Here is a 19,792-nt window from a genome sequence, read left to right on the forward strand (position 1 = left end):
GGTTATCTCCCTTGTTCCCTGAACATCGCTGTCATCCTGTTCTTTTTTCAAGGTGCCCAGATTTCATATTGTTCAAACACACACGCTTTATGAACAACTTGTGCAGTTAACACAATCATCACAGGGTCCTGAGGTGACATACATCCTCAGTTTATGAAGATGACGGGATTAAGAGATTAAAGTAAAGACAGGCATAGGAAATTATAAGAGTATTGATTGGGGAAGTGATAAATGTCCATGAAATCTTCACAGTTTATGTTCTTCTGTCACGGCTTCGGCAGGTCCCTCCATTCAGGGTCCCTGACTTCCCGCAACACAAGGGTATTTTGCCCTAGAGGAGTAAATAATTACCTATTGCCTATAGACTAAGTATAACTTTTTAGCATGACATTCTTAATCTGGTACTAAAATTTGATTTCCCATAACATTTCCTTATATAACCAATATTCAGAGCAACCACATCAGACAATTTAGCATTCCCCAAACATAAGGTGCACTTTTATCCACTTTGTCTTTGTGCTATTATATCAGTCTGGAATCCACTCACTATTCATTGATTCAAAACACATGTATTGGACTCTTTCCTTGTGCCAGGCACTATGTTGGGTATCAGGAACACAGAGATAAATAAGATATAATCTCTGCCCTCAAAGATCTTAGCCTAGGAAAGGAGAAACATCTTTCCCTTTTTCACCTACTGTAATTCTCTTCTTCAAGTCCCAGATGAAAACTATGGCCTCTGTGTAGCCTTCCCAGATCTCTTTCTTTCAGTACGTAGCTTATAATTACTTTGAATCTTTTCATTCCTTCTGTGTTAAAATAAACTGCTTTGTATGCCTCTCCTTCTAGACTATCAGTTCCTGGGCAGAGATCATGTTTTACCCACTTTTGCATCCCTGCTAGTAGTTGGCACAATTCTTTGCATAAACCAGTCCTCAGCAACAGTTGGCTGAGTTGGAAAAAGAATGCGGTCCAAAACTTAAACCTCAGGCCACCTGGCAGAGATATAAAATCAAGGCACACGTGTGGAACTGAATTAAAAGATGGGGAATCCAGTAAGTGAAGTCACCCAGAAGGATACTTTTAGAATATGCCAGGGAGTCATTTGTTTACCTTTATTTCAGATTTGTTTATTTCTCTTGTAAACTCCAACTGGAGCTCTAATAGTCTGGCTGCCACATAACAGACCCAAGCCAAACATTCTAAGGTCATTCCCAAAAAGAGGAATGGAACTTCTAGGACCTTTACAGTTGTCCTGTCAGCCATCTGGACTTAGGAATGTAGAATCCTAGTTATCAGAGCTGGGAGATACCTTAGATATCTCAGAGATTACAAACTCCCTCTCAGAGAGGGGCACTGAATTATCTAAGGTCATGTGGCTATGAACACGTATTCACATACGTAAGCATAAGCAGATGAACCTTCCATTCACTCTTTACCCTGTGTAGAAACTCCTGGAAATGAGGATCATATCTTCTCCCTAAAAGGTCAGAGTTACTCATCCCACTGTTTCCCTGATTATTTACCTCTCCTGTTTTGGACATGGGCATAAATTTTCAGAGAATCCCTCCAAGTAGTACCTTACCTCCTTAACCTATGATTCCTAATGCCTCTCATGGAATGATGTAGCAGCAATAGCTCAGGATCAAAAGTCAGAAGTCCCAAGTTCTAGGGCCAGTTCTTGTACCACCTCACTATGGAACTTTGGGCAAGCCACTTACAGCTACCCAACCTTATTTCACTATTCGTATAAGCGTGTTCAGGCCAGGCGTGGTGGCTCATGCCTGTAATCCCAGCACTTTGGCAGGCCCAGGTAGGTGGATCACTTGAGCTCAGGAATTCGAGCCTGGGCAACATGGCGAAACCCCGTCTCTACAAAACAAACAAACAAAACAAATTTAGGTGGGCTTGGCGGTGCATGCCTGTAGTCCCAGCTACTCAGGAAGCTGAGGTGGGAGGATCGTTTGAGCCTGTGAGGTGGAGACTGCAGTGAACTGTGATCACACCACTGCACTCCAGGCTGAGTGACAGCAGATTTGGAGGAAGATAGATCAAACTATGGATTGAGGAAGCACAAAGAAGGAATTGACCTAATTGTTAACATGTTTTGCAGGCCACTGACTTAAACAGCTATTGCTATTTTTTCTTTTTTTTTTTTGAGACAGAGTCTTGCTTTGTTGCTCAGGCTGGAGTGCAGTGGCGTGATCTCTACTCACTGCAACCTCCGCCTCCCAGGTTCACGCCATTCTCCTGCCTTAGCCTCCCGAGTAACTGGGATTATAGGCATGTACCACCACGCCCAGCTATTTTTTGTACTTTTTTTTTAGTAGAGACAGGGTTTCGCCGTGTTAGCGAGGATGGTCTCGATCTCCTGACCTTGTGATCCGTCTGCCTTGGCCTCCCAAAGTGCTGGGATTACAGGCATGAGCCACTGCACCTGGCCAGATTGCCTATTCTGGATGTTTCACATATGTTGAATCATATAATACCTGGTTCTTTGTGACTGGCTTCTTTTACTTATCTTTTTTTTTTTTTTTTTTTTTTTGAGATGGAGTCTCGCTCTTGTTGCCCAGGCTGGAGTGCAATGGCGCAATCTTGGCTCACTGCAACGGCGCAATCTTGGCTCACTGCAACCTCCGCCTCCTGGGCTCAAGTGATTCTCCTGCCTCAGCCTCCTGAGTAGCTGGGATCACAGGCATGCGCCACCATGCCCGGCTAATTTTCTGTTTTTAGTAGAGGCAGGGTTTCTCCATGTTGGTCAGGCTGATCTTGAACTCCTGATCTCATGATCCACCTGCCTCGGCCTCCCAAAGTGTTGTGATTACAGGCGAGAGCCACTGCTCCCGGACCACTTATCATGTTTTTAAGGCTCATCCATGTTGTAACATGTGTCAGTACCTCATTTTCATGGCTAGATAATATTCCATTGTATTAAAATACTACATTTTGTTTCTCCATCAATTAACAGACATTCGGATTATTACCATTTTTGGCTATTAGGAATAATGCTGCTGTGAACATTCATGTACAAGTATTTGCATGGATGTATGTTTCAATTTTCTTGGGTACATACTAGGAGTGGACTTGCTGGGTCACACAATAACTCTATGTTTAACTTTTTGAAGAACTGTCAAATTGTTTTCCAAAGTGCTATACCATTGCCACCAGCAATGTATGAGGGTTCCAATTTCTTCACATTCTTGCCAACACTTGTTATTGTCTGTCTTTTTTCCTATAGCCATTCTTTTTTTTTTTTTTTTTTTCCCATTCGGGACTTAGCCTTTATTAGCACCAATGATTAAGAGCTGCCTGTGACAACACTGCCACTTAAAAAGCTTTGACTTCCAGAAATGCAGCATTCCAACAAGTTACATATAAGGCATTTTTTTTTATTAATTTTTTTTGCATACAAAAACAATAAACATTTTCTAAAAATACATACAAACAAAAAGATGCGTATCAAACATATTAGGAAGGTTGCACATGGGAAGTCGGGGAATAGAAATGGGGGTGGGAGTTAAAATAAATGAGAGAGGGACTTTATATGGATCAGTGATAATAACTCAATCCTCTATTTGACAAAGAAGAGGGAGAAGGAAGAGGAAGAAAAAGAAAGTGGGATAAAGGATCAGAAAGGGAGGAAAATAGAAAAAATTAGAGTATGACTCCAGGGTAGACCTGTTTTGTTGTCATTGAGTTGGTTGGTTGGTTTGTCTGTTGTATTCTTCATGTTTCGCCAAGTTGGCCAGACTGGTCTCGAACTCCTAGCCCGAAGTGATCAACCCGCCTCGCCCCCCAGAGTGCCGGGACCACAGGCGTGAGCCACCACGTCCAGCCCCCACATTGCTTCTGGCCTCCGTGGTAGACCTCCCAGACGGAGCGGCCAGGCAGAGGAGCTCCTCACTTCTACCCAGACACGGGGCGGCCGGGCAGAGGGGCTCCTCACTTCCCAGACGGGGCGGCCAGGCAGAGACGCTCCTCACTTCTTCCCAGACGATAGGTGGCCGGGCAGAGGCGCTCCTCACTTCCCAGACGATGGGTGGTCGGGCAGAGGCGTTCCCCACCTCCCAGACGATGGGTGGCCGGGCAGAGGCACTCCTCACTTCCCAGATGGGGCAGCCGGGCAGAGGCGCTCCTCACTTTCCAGACGATGGGTGGCCGGGCAGAGGCGCTCCTCACCTCCCAGACGATGGGTGGCCGGGCAGAGGCGCTCCTCACCTCCCAGACGATGGGTGGCCGGGCAGAGGCGCTCCTCACCTCCCAGACGGGGCGGCCGGGCAGAGGCGCTCCTCACTTCTTCCCGGACGGGGCGGCCAGGCAGAGGCGCTCCTCACTTCTTCCCGGACGGGGCGGCCGGGCAGAGGCGCTCCTCACTTCTTCCCGGACGGGGCGGCCGGGCAGAGGCGCTCCTCACTTCTTCCCGGACGGGGCGGCCGGGCAGAGGCGCTCCTCACTTCCCAGACGGTGGGTGGCCGGGCAGAGGCGCTCCTCACTTCCCAGACGATGGGCGGCCGGGCAGAGGCGCTCCTCACTTCTTCCCGGACGGGGCGGCCGGGCAGAGGCGCTCCTCACTTCTTCCCGGACGGGGCGGCCGGGCAGAGGCGCTCCTCACTTCTTCCGGGACGGGGCGGCCGGGCAGAGGCGCTCCTCACTTCTTCCCGGACGGGGCGGCTGGGCAGAGGCGCTCCTCACTTCCTCCCGGACGGGGCGGCCGGGCAGAGGCGCTCCTCACCTCCCAGACGATGGGAGGCCGGGCAGAGGCGCTCCTCACTTCCCAGACGATGGGTGGCCGGGCAGAGGCGCTCCTCATTTCCCAGACGGGGCGGCCGGGCAGAGGCGCTCCTCACTTCCCAGACAGGGTGGCCGGGCAGAGGCGCTCCTCACTTCCAGACGATGGGTGGCCGGGCAGAGGCGCTCCTCACTTCCCAGACGATGGGTGGCCGGGCAGAGGCGCTCCTCACTTCCCAGACGGTGGGTGGCCGGGCAGAGGCGCTCCTCACTTCCCAGACGGTGGGTGGCCGGGCAGAGGCGCTCCTCACTTCCCAGACGGTGGGTGGCCGGGCAGAGGCGCTCCTCACTTCCCAGACGGTGGGTGGCCGGGCAGAGGCGCTCCTCACTTCCCAGACGGTGGGTGGCCGGGCAGAGGCGCTCCTCACTTCCCAGACGGGGCGGCCGGGCAGAGGTGCTCCTCACCTCCCAGACGGGGCGGCCGGGCAGAGGCGCTCCCCACCTTCCAGATGGGGCGGCGGCCGGGCAGGGGCTGCAATCCCAGCACCCTGGTAGGCCAAGGCAGGCGGCCGGGGGGTAGAGGCTGCCGCGAGGCCAGACCACGCCACCGCACTCCAGCCCGGGCGACACCGAGCACTGGATGAGCGAGACTCCGTCTGTAGTCCCAGTACCTCGGGAGGCCGAGGCGGGCAGAGCACTCGGCGTCAGGAGCTGGTGACCAGCGTGGCCAAGATGGCGAACGCGTGCCTGCAGCCAAAGGAGAAAAGGCAGGCAGCGGTGGCGCGCGCCAGCAGTCCCAGGCAGTCGGCGGCGCGGGCAGCAGCAAGCCGAGTAGATTGTAGCCTGCGCCAGAGAGGGAAAGAAAGAAAGAAAGGAAGGAAGGAAGGAAGGAAGGAAGGAAGGAAGGAAGGAAGGAAGGAAGGAAGGAGCCATTCTTTTTTTTTAATTTTATGTTTCCATAAGTTATCGAGGTACAGGTGGCATTTGATTACATGGGTAAGTTGTTCGGTGGAGATTTGTGGCACCCATCACCCAAGCAGTATACAATGCACCATATTTGTAGTCTTTTATCCCTCACCCCCCTCCCACTCTTTGCCCCAAGTCCCCAAAGTCCATTGTATCATTCTTATACCTTTGCATCCTCATCGCTTAGTTCCCACATATCAGTGAGAACATACGATGTTTGGTTTTCCATTCCTGAGTTACTTCACTTAGAATAATAGTCTCTAATCTCCTCCAGGTCATTGCAAATGCTGTTAATTCATTTCTTTTATGGCTGAGTAGTACTCCATCATATATATATATACCAGAGTTTCTTTATCCACTCATTGATTGATGGGCATTTGGGTTGGTTCCGTGATTTTGCAATGGTGAATTGTGCTGCTACAAACATGCGTGTGCAAGTATCTTTTTCGAATAATGACTTCTTTTCCTCGGGGTAGATACCCAGTAGTGGGATTGCTGGATCAAATGGTAGTTCTACTTTTAGTTTTTTAAGGAATCTCCACGCTGTTTTCCATAGCAGCTGTACTAGTTTACATTCCCACCAGCAGTGTAGAAGTGTTCCCTGATTGCTGCATCCATGCCAACATCTACTATTTTTTTATTATTTGATTATGGCCATTCTTATGGGAGTAAGGTGGTATCGCATTGTGGTTTTGATTTGCATTTTCCTGATCATTAGTGATGTTGAGCATTTTTTCATATGTTTGTTGGCTATTTGTATACCTTCTTTTGAGAATTGTCTATTCATCTCCTTAGCCCACTTTTTGTTGGGATTGATTTTTTTTGTCTTTCTGATTTGTTTGAGTTCATTGTAGATTCTGGATATTAGTCCTTTGTCAGATGTATCGATTGTAAAGATTTTCTCCCACTCTGTGGGTTGTCCGTTTACTCTGCTGACTGTTCCTTTTACCGTGCAAAAGCTCTTTAGTTTAATTAGGTCCCAGCTATTTACCTTTATTTATATTGCAACTGCTTTTGGTTTTTTTGTCATGAAATCTTTGGCTAAGCCAATGTCTAGAAGGGTTTTTCCAATGTTATCTTCTAGAAATTTTATAGTTTCAGGTCTTAGGTTTAGGTCCTTAATCCATCTTGTGTTTTTTTCTTTTTTGAGACGGAGTCTTGCAGTCTCACTCTGTCACCCAGGCTGGAGTGCAGTGGAGTGATCTCAGCTCACTGCAAGCTCCACTTCCTGGGTTCACGCCATTCTCCTGCCTCAGCCTCCTGAGTAGCTGGGACTACAGGCGCCCACCACCACACCCGGCTAATTTTCTGTATTTTTAGTAGAGATGGGTTTCACCATGTTAGCCAGGATGGTCTCAATCTCCTGACCTCGTGATCTGCCCGCCTCGGCCTCTCAAAGTGCTAGGATTACAGACATGAGCCACCTCGCCCAGCCCCTTAATCCATCTTTAGTTGATTTTTGTATAAGGTAAAAGATGAGGATCCAGTTTCATTCTTCTGCATGTGGCTAACCAATTATCCCATCACCATTTGTTGAAAAGGGTGTCCTTTTCCCACTTTATGTTTTTGTTTGCTTTGTCAAAGATCAGTTGGCTATAAGTATTTGGGTTTATTTCTGGGTTCTCTGTTCTGTTCCATTGGTCTATGTGCCTATTTTTATACCAGTATCATGCTGTTTTGGTGACTATGGCCTTATAGTATAATTTGAAATCAGGTAGTGTGATGCCTCCGGATTTGTTCTTTTTGCTTACTCTTGCTTTGGCTATGTGGGCTCTTTTTTGATTCCATATGAATTTTAGAATCGTTTTTTCTAACTCTGTGAAGAATGGTGGTGGTATTTTGATGGGGATTGCGTGAATTTGTAGATTGCTTTTGGCAGTATGGTCATTTTCACAATATTGATTCTATCCATCCTCCTATAGCCATTCTTGATGGTATGAAGTGGTATCTCATGGTTTTGATTTGCATTTCCATAATGACTATAATGATGTTGGGCATCTTTTCATGTGCTTATTGGCCACTGGTGTATCTTCTTTAAGAAATGTCTAAAATTTACTCTGCTTTTTCCTACTTTCATTATTGAATCTGTTCTGTCTATCTTTCCTATCTGGGCATGGTCATATCTCACCCATTCACAAATACCGTGTTTCTCCCCCAGATTCCTCTGATTCCTTCAGTTTTAGTAGAGGAGAGAAAGCATAAATCCTAGAACACAAAGGCATGGGTTTGAATCCTAGCTCTGATACTATATTAGTCCATTCTTGTGTTGCTATACTGGAATACCTGCAAGTGGCTAATTTATAAAAGAAAGGAGGTTTATTTTGACTCACACTTCTGCAGGATGTACAGGAAGCATGGCACCGGCATCTTCTTCTGGTGAGGCCTCAGGAAGCTTTCAATCATGGTGGAAGGCAAAGGGGGAGCAGGCATATAAGATGAGAGAGAAGGAAGCAAGAAAGAGGAGGGGAGGTCTCAGATCCTTTTAAACAACAAGATCTCATGTGTAATCTAACTGAACAAGAACTCACTCATCACCAAAGGATGGTGTTAAGCCATTCGTGAGGGATCTGCCCCCATGACCCAAATACCTCCCATTAGGCCCATCTCTAACAATGGAGGTCACATTCCAACATGAGATTTGGAGGAACAAAACATCCAAACCATATCAGTTATTAACTTTCTTATTCTCCCTAAACATGTTTCCTAATCTAAAATGAGAATATCTATCTTACAAGACCAAAGAGAGTATTACATGATAAACGCAAGTTACAGAATTCCAAAAACTATATAGCAATATGTAAATGATAGCTACAAGAGTAAATCAGAGCATAACATTTTTCTTTCTTTCTTTCCTTCTTTTTTTGAGATGGAGTCTCACTCCGCTGCCCAGGCTGGAGTGCAGTGGCACAATCTCAACTCACTGCAACCTATGCCTCCTGGGTGCAAGCTATTCTCCTTCCTTAGCCTCCTGAGTAGCTGGAACTACAGGCACGCACCACCATGCCTGGCTAATTTTTGTATATTTAGTAGAGACAGGGTTTCACCATGTTGCCAGGCTGGTCTCGAACACCTGACCTCAGGTGAACTGCCCACCTCAGCCTCCCAAAGTGCTGGGATTACAGGCGTGAGCCACCATGCCCGGCCACATAACATAACATTTTTATTTGTGTGTTTCTTCTAGTTATGCAAAGCATTTTGCCTTGTATTGTTCTTTTTTGTATGTTTTATCTTCCCAAGAAAAGACTGGGCTCCTTGAGAAGGATCATATCCTAATCGTTTTGTGTCTTCCAAAGTACATAGCATAAAGCCTTCTATATGGAAGTTTCTGACAAACATTTATTAAATGAGTAAATAAATTAATGATGTGAGATATAGTGAACATTTATGGGTTTTTGTTGTTTTTTCTTTTCTATTTTATTTTTGTTTTGTTCTGTTTTTTGAGCCCAGGGGGTTGAAGCTGCAGTGAGCCATGATCGTGCCACCAATTCCAGCCCGGGCAACAGACCAAGATTCTGTCCCCCCAAAAAAAGATAATATATGTAGAGTCAGTAAATACAGCAGTGGCTACTGATCTCTAGGTTTCTCATTTGCATCAATTCTTTAAAATCACCTGTACCTGTTTTGGTTGCCCGGCATCTGAAATCTCTTCCTCTGTGTGAGTCTTAATGGGAGACAGGTTCTCACCTCCCATAAGAGAAGTCAAAGGTATCTAAAGTTTTCCTTTTCCCCCCTGCACTTGCAGCTAAGGCAAAAGCAACATGATCAAGGCTTGGTCATTTGGCTGCTTCCACTCAGGACATTGACTCTTGAACAAATGATGTAAAGACACAGGGATCAGAGGAGAATTCCTTTAACATGGCAGCATGCATTGGTGATGGAGATAGTGCTTCCAGTTGTGGTATCCTTAATACCATTCCTGTGGTGTGACTTTGGCTGTCGTCCCTGCTTCTACTTTCTGAGCTTGATTATCTGGCTTTCCCATCAACTCTGAGGATTACTTAATAACCTTCCAATATACTTATTTTCTTGGCAGAGTTGGTTTCTGTTGCTTGCAACTAATAATCTTAGCATACCTCTGGAGTAAGGATTTGGGGAGAATGAGAAAGCAGGAGGCGTTCCGTTTTTCCTTTATGAAATTTCTTTGTAAACTTCTGTGTTATTGCTGTTGTTGTACCACTTCTGTCATTTAAAAATATGCTTTTAAAATAAATAACCTAGGGCACAGTGGCTAAAGAGAAATGGTAGAAAAATTTGAGGGGCCAGGCGCGGTGGCTCACGCCTGTAATCCCAGCACTTTGGGAGGCCGAGGAGGGCAGATCACGAGGTCAGGAGTTCAAGACCAGCCTGACCAACATGGTGAAACCCTGTCACTACTAAAAATACAAAAATTAGCTGGGCATAGTGGCACATGCCTGCAATCCCAGCTACTCGGGAGGCTGAGGTAGGAGAATAGCTTGAACCCAGGAGGCGGAGGTTGCAGTGAGCAGAAATCGCACCACTTTACTCCAGCCTGGGCGACAGAGTGAGACTCCATCTCAAAAAATAAATAAATAAATAAATAAATAAATAAATAAATAAAATAAAATTAGAAAATTAGGTTGGGGCCACATTGTGCAAGGCCTTGAATGTCATTTTGAGGATTCTGAATTTAACTCAATGAGAAATTTAAAAAACAGTCCAGGTGCGGTGGCTTACGCCTGTAATCCCAGCACTTTGTGAGGCCAAGGCAGGTGGATCACTTGAGGTCAGGAGCTCAAGACCAGCCTGACCAACATGGTGAAACCCTGACTCTACTAAAAATACAAAAAATTAGCTGGGCGTGGTGGCACATGCCTGTAATCCCAGCTACTCGGGAGGTTGAGGCAGGAGAATTGCTTGAACCTGTGAGGCAGAGGTTGCAGTGAGCTGAGATCACACTACTGCACTCCAGCCTGGGCAACAGAGAGAGACTCTGTCTCAAAACAAACAAAACAAAACAAAACAAAAACAAAACAACAACAAAAAAACAGAATAATGACACAATTAGATTTGTGTTTCTTACTGCCATGTAGAAGATGAATTAAAATATGGAGAAATTAAGAGACAATTTCTTAGGAGGAGGCTACTGCCATGGTCCAGACAAGATTGAGAAAATTTCCCAATTTTGAAAGAGAGAGAGACACACACATACACAAGTTGGGTTATCTGGAAGCAGAGGCTGAGACAGAGTTTGAGGTGCAAGATGCTTACCAGGGGGAAGAAGCAGGGCTGAGCTAAGAGAGAAGTCAAACTGCAATGCAGATCTGACAAAGACCCAGCTTCCCTGGCAGGGAGCTCTGGAGTGAATATTTCCAGCCCTGGCCAGCCCTTGTCAATCCAACCTATTCTCAGAGTTGTCCTGCAGTTGGCCAAAATGGCTGAACTTTTATACCCCTGCCTTGCTTAGGCACCAAGTGAGGGCAGCCCTGGGATGGGCATGACTGTCCTTGTGCAGGACTGTCCTCTACACCTGAGGCAGACATTGAAAGAACTGAAGCAGGCGGAAGCTATCTGCTGGCTATTCCCCCTATAGTTGAACGGCAAGTCTTTTTTTCTTATTTATTTATTTATTTATTTGAGATGGAGTTTCGCTCTTGTTGCCCAGGCTGGAGTGCAGTGGCGAGATCTCAGCTCATTGCAACCTCTGCCTCTTGGGTTCAAGAGACTCTCCTGCCTCAGCCCCCGCTAGTAGCTGGGATTACAGGCGCGCACCACCACGCCTGGCTAATTTTTGTGTTTTTAGTAGAGACAGGGTTTCGCCATGTTGGCCAGGCTGGTCTCCAACTCCTGACCTCAGGTGATCCCCCCACCTCGGCCTCCCAAAGTGCTGGGATTACAAGCGTGAACCATAGTGCCCGGCCAACAGGAAGTCTTTCTTTGGAGGTAGAACTGGATGGTACACCTTCATGTTTACCACAAAGAAAGAGAGGAATTATGATATCTTGAACAAAAGCAATGGGGTAGAAAGGAGTGAATGTGTTTTATAGATGCTGTATTTGGTAGATGGGGATAAATAAGAGGGAGTAAATAAAGGTTAACACTGAGTTCTCTCCACTTACATGATTTGATGGTTATTCTCTTATCCATTAATGAACAGTAAACATCAGAAGTAGAGAGAGCAGATTTGGGGAGATAGATAATAAATTTGATTTTGAACATGTTGATTTTGAAATGTCTACAGAACATTAAGGTAGAGATGATTTTAAAGAATCAATGCAAATGAGAGGTCTGGAGATCAGAAGCCACTGCTGTATTTACTGACTATACATATACTATTTTTTTTTTTTTTTCTCGGTCTGTTGCCAGGCTGGAGTGTGGTGGCACGATCATGGCTCAATGCAGCCTCAACCTTCTGGACTCAAGCAATTCTCTTACCTCAGCCTCTTGAGTAACTGGAACTACAGGCCCACACCACCATGCCCAGCTAATTTTTTCTATTTTTTTGTAGAGACAGAGTCTCACTATGTTGCCTAGGCTGGTCTCAAACCCCTGAGCTCAAGCAATCCTCCTGCTCTGCCTCCCAAAGTGTTGGGATTACAGGTGTGAGCCAGTCATTGCATTTGGCATTTTTTTTTTTTTTTTTTTTGAGACGGAGTCTCACTCTGTCGCCAAGGCTGGAGTGCAGTGGTGCGATCTCAGCTCACTGCAAGCTCCGCCTCCCGGGTTCTCGCCATTCTCCTGTCTCAGCCTCCTGAGGAGCTGGGACTACAGGCGCCCGCCACCATGCCTGGCTAATTTTTTGTATTTTGTTTAGTAGAGACAGGGTTTCACCGTGTTAGTCAGGATGGTCTCGATCTCCTGACCTCATGATCCACCTGCCTCGGCCTCCCAAAGTGCTGGGATTACAGGCATGAGCCACCGTGCCCAGCTTGCGCTTGGCATATTATTTTATGTATATACTTTTATTTAATACTCTTCATGCCTCTATGAATTAGGTATTGTTTTTCTTATACCCTTTGGTATATTTTATTAATACCATTTGGGAACAAAAAAACTGAGACTTGAAGAAGTTAAATTTCTGGCTCAAAGAAGTAAAACTTAAGTCTGATGACAAAACACATACTCTTTTTTTTTTTTTTTTAGAAAAAAAAAAAAAAAAATCTCGCTCTGTTGCCCAGGCTGGAGTGCAGTGGTGTGATCTCGGCTCACTGCAACCTCTGCCTCCCAGGTTCAAGTGATTCTCCTGCCTCAGCCTCCCAAGTAGCTGTGATTACAGGTGCCTGCCACCACACTCGGCTAATTTTTGTATTTTCAGTAGAGATAGGGTATCACTGTGTTGGCCAGGCTTGTCTTGAACTCCTGACCTCAAGTGATCCTCTCATCTTGGCCTCCCAAAGTGATGGGATTACAGGCGCGAGCCACCGTGCCTGGCCGACAAAACACATGCTCTTAAAGATAAAATTATATTGCTTCTCCATGGAAACCACAGGTAGATAGTATTTGCAGCCATGAAGGTCAGTAGGTCACCTAGAAAGGGTATAGTTCAAACAGGAACAAAAGGAACCAAAAAATGGAATTCTAAGGAAGCCAGCATTTCCAGGGTGAATCGAGTAAGATGACATAGTCAAAGGGATTGAAAAAAAGTAGACAGAACAGTTTTAAAAATTGAAGTATGGTATCTCAGAAGTTAAGGCAAAAAGAGAGTTCTAGTCCGCAAATTTGCAGATACCATGTAGGGTGATGGTTTGACAATTAGAGGTTACTGGTGATCCTAGAGTAGTTTATAGAGAAGTCAGATTGCAGTGGGTCTAAGAATGAGTGAGAAGACCAGGCGCGGTGGCTCACGTCTAATCCCAGCACTTGGGGAGGCCGAGGTGGGCGGATCACGAGGTCAGGAGTTCAAGACCAGCCTGGCCAACATGGTGAAACCCCATCTCTACTAAAAATACAAAAATTAGCTGGGTGTGGTGGCGTGCGTCTGTAATCCCAGCTGCTTGGGAGGCTGAGGCAGGAGAATTGCTTGAATCTGGGAGGCAGAGGTTGCAGTGAGCTGAGATCACGCCATTGCACTCCAGCCTGGGCAACAGAGCAAGACTGTGTCTCAAAAAAAAAAAAAAAAAAAAAAAAAAAAAAAAAAAAGGAATGAGTGAGAAATAAGGAAGCAGAAGAAATAGGTATAGGTTACTTTTCCAGAAATTTTGCAAAGTGGAGGAGATAACAATGCCTTCAATGTAAGAAATTTATTAATGTTATTAATTGATTAATAATTGATCACTGCCATATGACTTTGATTTTACATTTCCACCACTTCTTCATGTTACTTCTTTCTACCCTATTATACCAGTGTCCCATCCCAAGTCTGACACATCTGGAAGCACTGAATGTTGTATTTTGATTGTGGATGACTTGTTTATTTGGTTATATCTTTTGAACGCCTCAGGTGATTCTGCCTGTCTTTGGAGGATGGGCCATAGGCTCCCTGCCCCAACTCCATTATCTGTTTTCCACAAAGATAGATAAACATTCACTTATCAGACTAATTCAGCAAAGCATACATGTTCTTAGGTTCTTAGCAAACCAAGTACTTTGTCCACCTCTCCTCTCCATCTCCCCTCCCTCAAATCTTCAGTGGGCAGATGTGGGAGAAGAAAGGAGCTCTCACTCCAAACCTTCTGGTGTTTCAGTTGGGGAGTCTGGCTTCACAGTGAGCTGAAACTTTCCCTTGCCAGCCTCCATCAATCCAGCCCTTTCTGAGGGGGCTGGAGAGTAATTAACATCGCCGTCCACCTGTGCACAGGAAGATGCCTACAGCCACACCAGCAATGATGAAACTGCCCACCAGGACGCCCAGGACCAGCGAAGTGTAGGAGCGGCTTGTTTGGCTCCCTGCAGAACATGCAGAGAGTTAGCCCGAAGAACAGGCCCCCAAGGAGTGCATGATTTGAGTCAAACCCCAAAGCGTTTCTGCCCCAGAGGAAAGGGACCCGTTTACCAACTGACTGAAGCTGCGTGTGTTCTGTCCCAAACCCCCAGCTATGGGCCTCTTGTTGCTCTAGGCATCCATCCTTCAGATCCATCCATTTGTCTGGAACCCGCCCTCTCCCCAGCTTGCAGGCCTGGGCCCCGTCCCATCATACCTTTCGTGTTTTCTGCGGAAATATGTTTCTGCACATACTGCACACAGGTGTCCTCCAGGAATTCCCGCAGTTCATACCGAGTGCGGTTGTAGGCATTGAGCTGCTGCAGAACGAAGGTGACCACTCCGGAGGTGACCTGGGTGTCTGCCTGCCACAAGGCTCTCTCCGGCCGGAAACTCACAAAGGAGCTCCCATTCACAGCCACTTCGAAGAAGACATGGGCTCTAGAGCCCTCGGGAGGCAGCTTACAGCCCAGGAAGCAGCGGATGGTCAGAGGAACTGTGGATAGAGAGTCAGGGTCAGGGGACTGTGCAGAGAGGGTGCCAGGTGTGGGGCGAGGCCCAGCAAGGGAAAAGAACATGGGAAGGCAAGAGTCAGTGCTGTGAGGAGGAGGGAGTCTAGGTCAGGGAACTATGGGGAGAAGGGCCTGGGGCTGTGAGGAGGGGTTTGGGGTTAGACTGTTAGAGGCTAAGAAAGAAGGGGCCAGGGACTATGATGAAAAAAGGGAATTGTCAGGCCTTGTTCAACTGGTGATAGAAAAAAAAAACAGGGGGTGAGGCTGGGGCAGGGGCGGTAGCTTACGCCTGTAATCCCAGCACTTTGGGAGGCTATGGCGGTAGATCGCCTGAGGTCAGGAGTTCGAGACCAGCCTGGCCAACATGGCAAAACCCTGTCTCTACTAAAAATACAAAAAATTAGCAGGGCGTGGTGGCGAGTGCCTGTAATACCAGCTACTTGGGAGGCTGAGGCAGGAGAATCGCTTGAACCTGGGAGGCAGAAGTTGCAGTGAGCCAAGATCGCGCCACTGCATTCCAACCTGGACGACAGAGCAAGACTTCACCTCAAAAAAAAAAAAAAAAAAAAAAAAAATGGTGGGTGGGGTGGGGGACTAGGAGAGAAAGGAGTTAAAGGCCATGATGCGGGGGGAACGGGGACGGAGTGGGGCTTTGAGAAAAGAAACTGGGGTCTTTGAGGAGAAGGAGTTAGGGTTGTGACGGGGAAGGAGTGGGGCTTTGAGAGAAGAACTTGGGGTCTTTGGGGGAAGAGTTGGGGTCATGAGTGGAGCTAAGAGCTAAGTCATCAGCTTGTATGAGGAGAGGTGGCTGGAGGGTGGAGGGTGAAGTGCTGGGGGGTGTGGGAAGGGAAGGACGGAGATCTATGAAGAAAAGGAGTTGGAGGACTGTGAGGCGAGGGATGAGGAGTTTTCTGGGGACCTTCGACGTCACGGTGTCAGGGCCTTCCAACAGGATCTACCCCAAGAGGTTATGCCAGCAGGACGACCGCCTGAGTCGGGGCTTTCTTAGCGGGGACAACTGCCTCTCTCCAGCCCCCACCCAGCAATCTTCAAAGGCCCAGGCGCCACCGAGCTCCAGTGGCTGCCGGGTCCCTGCAAGCCCCAGCCCGCCTCCACCCGCCAGGCCCCGCCCCCACTAGCCCCGCCCAGACCCCGCCCCCGCTGCGCGCCTACTCACAGGCCAAGGTCCGCTCCTGGTGCACCAGGCGCACGAGGCTGTGGAACTGGAGCAGGTAGGACTGCAGGCCACTCTGCGTGCGCGCCCAGCTCTCGGGCTCCTGCAAGGGCTGCAGCTGGATGATCGTGGTGTTGGTGCTTGGGCCTTCCAGCACGTGCGTTAGGTGTCCCCCCAGCGACGCGTTGCCCTGGTACCACACGTGATAGGGGTCGCGGAAGTATGAGATCTGGAGCATGTGAAGGCTTTGGAGGCCTGCGGGCAGAGTCAGCGTCAGCCTGGGCCGGCGTGGGAGGGGGCGGCGGGCAGCGGAAGATAATAACCCCCTACCTCGAGGCTAGCCGCCCGCCTTCTCGACCCTTCATAAACTATAATGTGCCCTCCCACCGCTTCTCCCATTTGACGCTCACAGTAACTCTGCCAGGAGGACAGGACAGGGATTATTATCTCCATTTTACAGATGAGGAAACTGAGGCCTGCAGTGGAAGAGACACTCCTTTCTGCCTCCTTTTTCACCCTCGGCTCTCCCTCCCCCCGTTTCCTGTTAACCTACTGAACAGGCCGGGCGCGGTGGCTCACGCTTGTAATCCCAGCACTTTGGGAGGCTGAGGCGGGTGGATCACGAGGTCAGGAGATCGAGACCACGGTGAAACCCCGTCTCTAATAAAAATACAAAAAATTAGCCGGGCGTGGTGGCGGGCGCCTGTAGTCCCAGCTACTCGGAGAGGCTGAGGCAGGAGAATGGCGTGAACCCGGGAGGCGGAGCTTGCAGTGAGCCGAGATCGCGCCACTGCACTCCAGCCTGGGTGAGAGAGCGAGACTCCGTCTCAAAAAAAAAAAAAAAAAAACCTACCGAACAAATGGTTAACAAATCCTGACCTGAATAAAATCCCAATTCCATCGCCTGTTCTCCATCTCCTCTTCCACTGTCCTGATTCAGGATTCATTCCTCTCATCTGGACTGGGGTAGTAACTTTCTACTTCATCTCCCCGTTCTCTATTCCGACCTCCACCTGACCCAGGGATGAGATCATGTCCTTTTCCTACTTAAAATCTTCCAGTGCCATAACCCCCTCCCCTTCATTAATCAAAAATAATCATAGCCAATGTCGATTAAGTGCTTATTATAACCTGGGCAATGGGCTTTACATACATTATTATCTTTGTGCCTTTCCCCAGTGGCTTAATGTAGTAGCTACTATTATTAACCCCAGTCTACATGGGAAACTGAGACAGAGATAGTGTAGCAGAGCCAAGGTTTGCACATAGGCAGTCAAGTCCAGCACTCAGCCATTCTGCTACACTGCCTCCCAACAGGATCAAGTCCAGAGTCTTTAGCCTGGCATTCAAGGCTGCTAGAGACCTGGCCCCTGCTGCCTTTTCTGGCTGCTTCCTGCTGCTTATATATCAAACTAGTTGGGGTTCTTCATGTTGCCTTTGGCTGACACATGAATAGCATGTCAGGATTGCTCTGCCTCCCTTTTTCTGCCTGGCAAAGTTTATTCATGATTTAAGACCCAGCTCAGAGACTGGGCGCGGTGGCTCATGCCTATAATCCCAGCACTTCGAGAGGCCAAGGCGGCCGGATCACTTGAGGTCAGGGATTCAAGACCAGCCTGGCCAACATGGCGAAACCCCATCTGTACTAAAAGTACAAATATTAGCCAGGTGTGGTGGTACATGCCTGTAGTCCCAGCTACTCAGGAGGCTGAGGTAGGAGAATCGCCTGAACCTGGGAGTTGGAGGTTGCAGTTAGCTGAGATTGTGCCACTGCATTCCAGCCTGGGTGACAGCACAAGACTCCATCTCAAAAAAAAAGAAAAAAGAAAAAAAAAGACCCAGCTCAGTTGCCCTCTTCTTGGAAAATTTTTTCTGATGCCCCACGAGACACAGTGGGTCTGTTTCAGTGATCCCAGACCACCATATATTAGTGTATATCTCACGGGATTCTACCTGACTGTCTCCAAACACACACAGGCCACACTGGACTCCTCTAGGCTATGGAACTATGCTTGGTAATCTCTGCTTCCTACACCCAGAAAAGAGGCTGGCACAGAGTTGATGCCCAGAGCACATTTGGATGAGTCCAGGGTTGTAAATCTGTGTGTGTGAGTGGGTCCTGTCTGTGTTTGCATTTGAGAAGTTGTGCTTTGTATCTGCAGATGTGAATAAGTATATTTATGGATAACCCTAGACATGGTCCTTAACTACTCTGTGACCCAGTTTCCTCCTTATAAAATGGAGATAGTAATAATATTACCCACCTTTCAGGGTTTGTGCAAGTTAAATGGGTCAATACATGTGTTAACCATAGTGAGCACTCATTGAATACTGGTTATTATTTGCTGCTTCTCTGAGGGGGAGACTGAAGCTATGGGGATTGTGAGAGAGGGGAAAGGAGGCCCCTGTGCAATTATAGGGGAGCGTAATAACTCCCTTTTCTGCTTAAACAGGGCCACTTCAGCAGCCTGATCGCCCATTAAGTTCTATTAGGCACAGCATCTCTTTCTCCCCAGTTCCACCAGCTGCACACAGTCTTCTTCCATTTTCCCTAGCCTCCCCTCACCTCTCTCTGCCTCAGTCTTCCCCCAGTTCTCCCATCAGTTTTCCCAGTGTCTTCCCATTCCCTCCATTTCTCTTCTCTTCTGAGCCTCTTCCCGTCTCCCCTAGATGTACCCCTATCTACCATCACCCTCAGTTCCCCTTTCTCCCCTCTCCCTGGGGCTGATTCTCCTACCCTCTCTGCTGGTTTCTTTCTCATGTTTCCAGTCATCCTGTTTCCCCTAGCCTCTTTCATCTCCCCCTTTTCAGGGGCTTAAATATACTAACTCACCTTGGCTTTGGGACATGAACCGGTCCCCAAGACTCTGCCTGCCCTGTAGAGAGATCTAGCCAGCTGCAGACACAGATGCTGTGAGATAAGCTCTCCTGTGGTGTTGCCACATACCCAGATAGACTGAGATTCTCCAGAACCATCCTGAGGCAGGAGATGTGCCCCCGACTCACCATCTGAGGCGTCTTGGCTACAAAAGGCCCAGCCAGACAGCAGCAGTATCGGCAGCAATGTTGTCAACATCCTGAAGTTGAGGCTCTGGACCTGGGTTCCTAGCTCGGGCCGGCTGTGCGTTCCGCTGGCAGCAGTCTAGGGAAAAGAGAAGTGAGGACCGTCTGGGAGGGGCGGAGTCTGGGCAGAGGAGGATGGAAGGAGGCCAGGAGATGGGAGGAGGAAGAGGCTTATAAAGTGTTATTCCTACTGTGTCTCATTTCCTACTAGGGGGCCGGCCTCCCTCCTGCCCTCCCTCTGCCCCGCCCTTCATTGCGCCCTCCTGCCCAGACCTGCCTTTTCCCTTCTCCTTGGGCTGCTTCCTAGGAACCAGGAACAGGGAGCGGAAAAGGGGGAGAAGGGCTTGGTGAGAAGTCCGGACGGCGCTGACTCAGGGGGTGGGGCATCTACTTTCAACTTAGAGCCCACTCCAGGTTGCTGATGGGGAAATTGAGGTCCAGAGAGGTGCAGGGACTTGCCCAAAGTTTATA

General features: G+C 48.1%; 1 protein-coding gene across 5 annotated transcripts in view; it reads right to left on the reverse strand.

The window, feature by feature from the left end:
• PROCR (protein C receptor) overlaps window positions 1-19,527 on the reverse strand; it is a 45,479-nt gene extending 25,952 nt beyond the window's left edge. For 2 of the 5 annotated variants that reach the window (XR_010119414.1, XR_010119413.1), the window contains exons 1-4: window positions 19,265-19,477; window positions 16,262-16,513; window positions 14,790-15,068; window positions 8,025-8,086 (exon numbers count right to left, since the gene is read on the reverse strand). Coding sequence is in view for 2 of the 5 variants with exons in the window: in XM_055266685.2 (XP_055122660.1) it covers window positions 14,423-14,538; window positions 14,790-15,068; window positions 16,262-16,513; window positions 19,265-19,334 (717 nt within the window). In the remaining 3 variants the exon portion in view is untranslated. Of the gene's footprint in view, window positions 1-1,357; window positions 1,873-8,024; window positions 8,087-13,877; window positions 14,539-14,789; window positions 15,069-16,261; window positions 16,514-19,264 lie in introns of those variants that run through there. The other 3 variants (XR_008654654.2, XM_055266685.2, XM_063633809.1) reach the window with 3 other exon arrangements.
• Window positions 19,528-19,792: the final 265 nt, after the last annotated feature.

This window comes from Symphalangus syndactylus, chromosome 24 (genome assembly GCF_028878055.3).
Source record: "Symphalangus syndactylus isolate Jambi chromosome 24, NHGRI_mSymSyn1-v2.1_pri, whole genome shotgun sequence".
NCBI lineage: Eukaryota > Metazoa > Chordata > Mammalia > Primates > Hylobatidae > Symphalangus > Symphalangus syndactylus.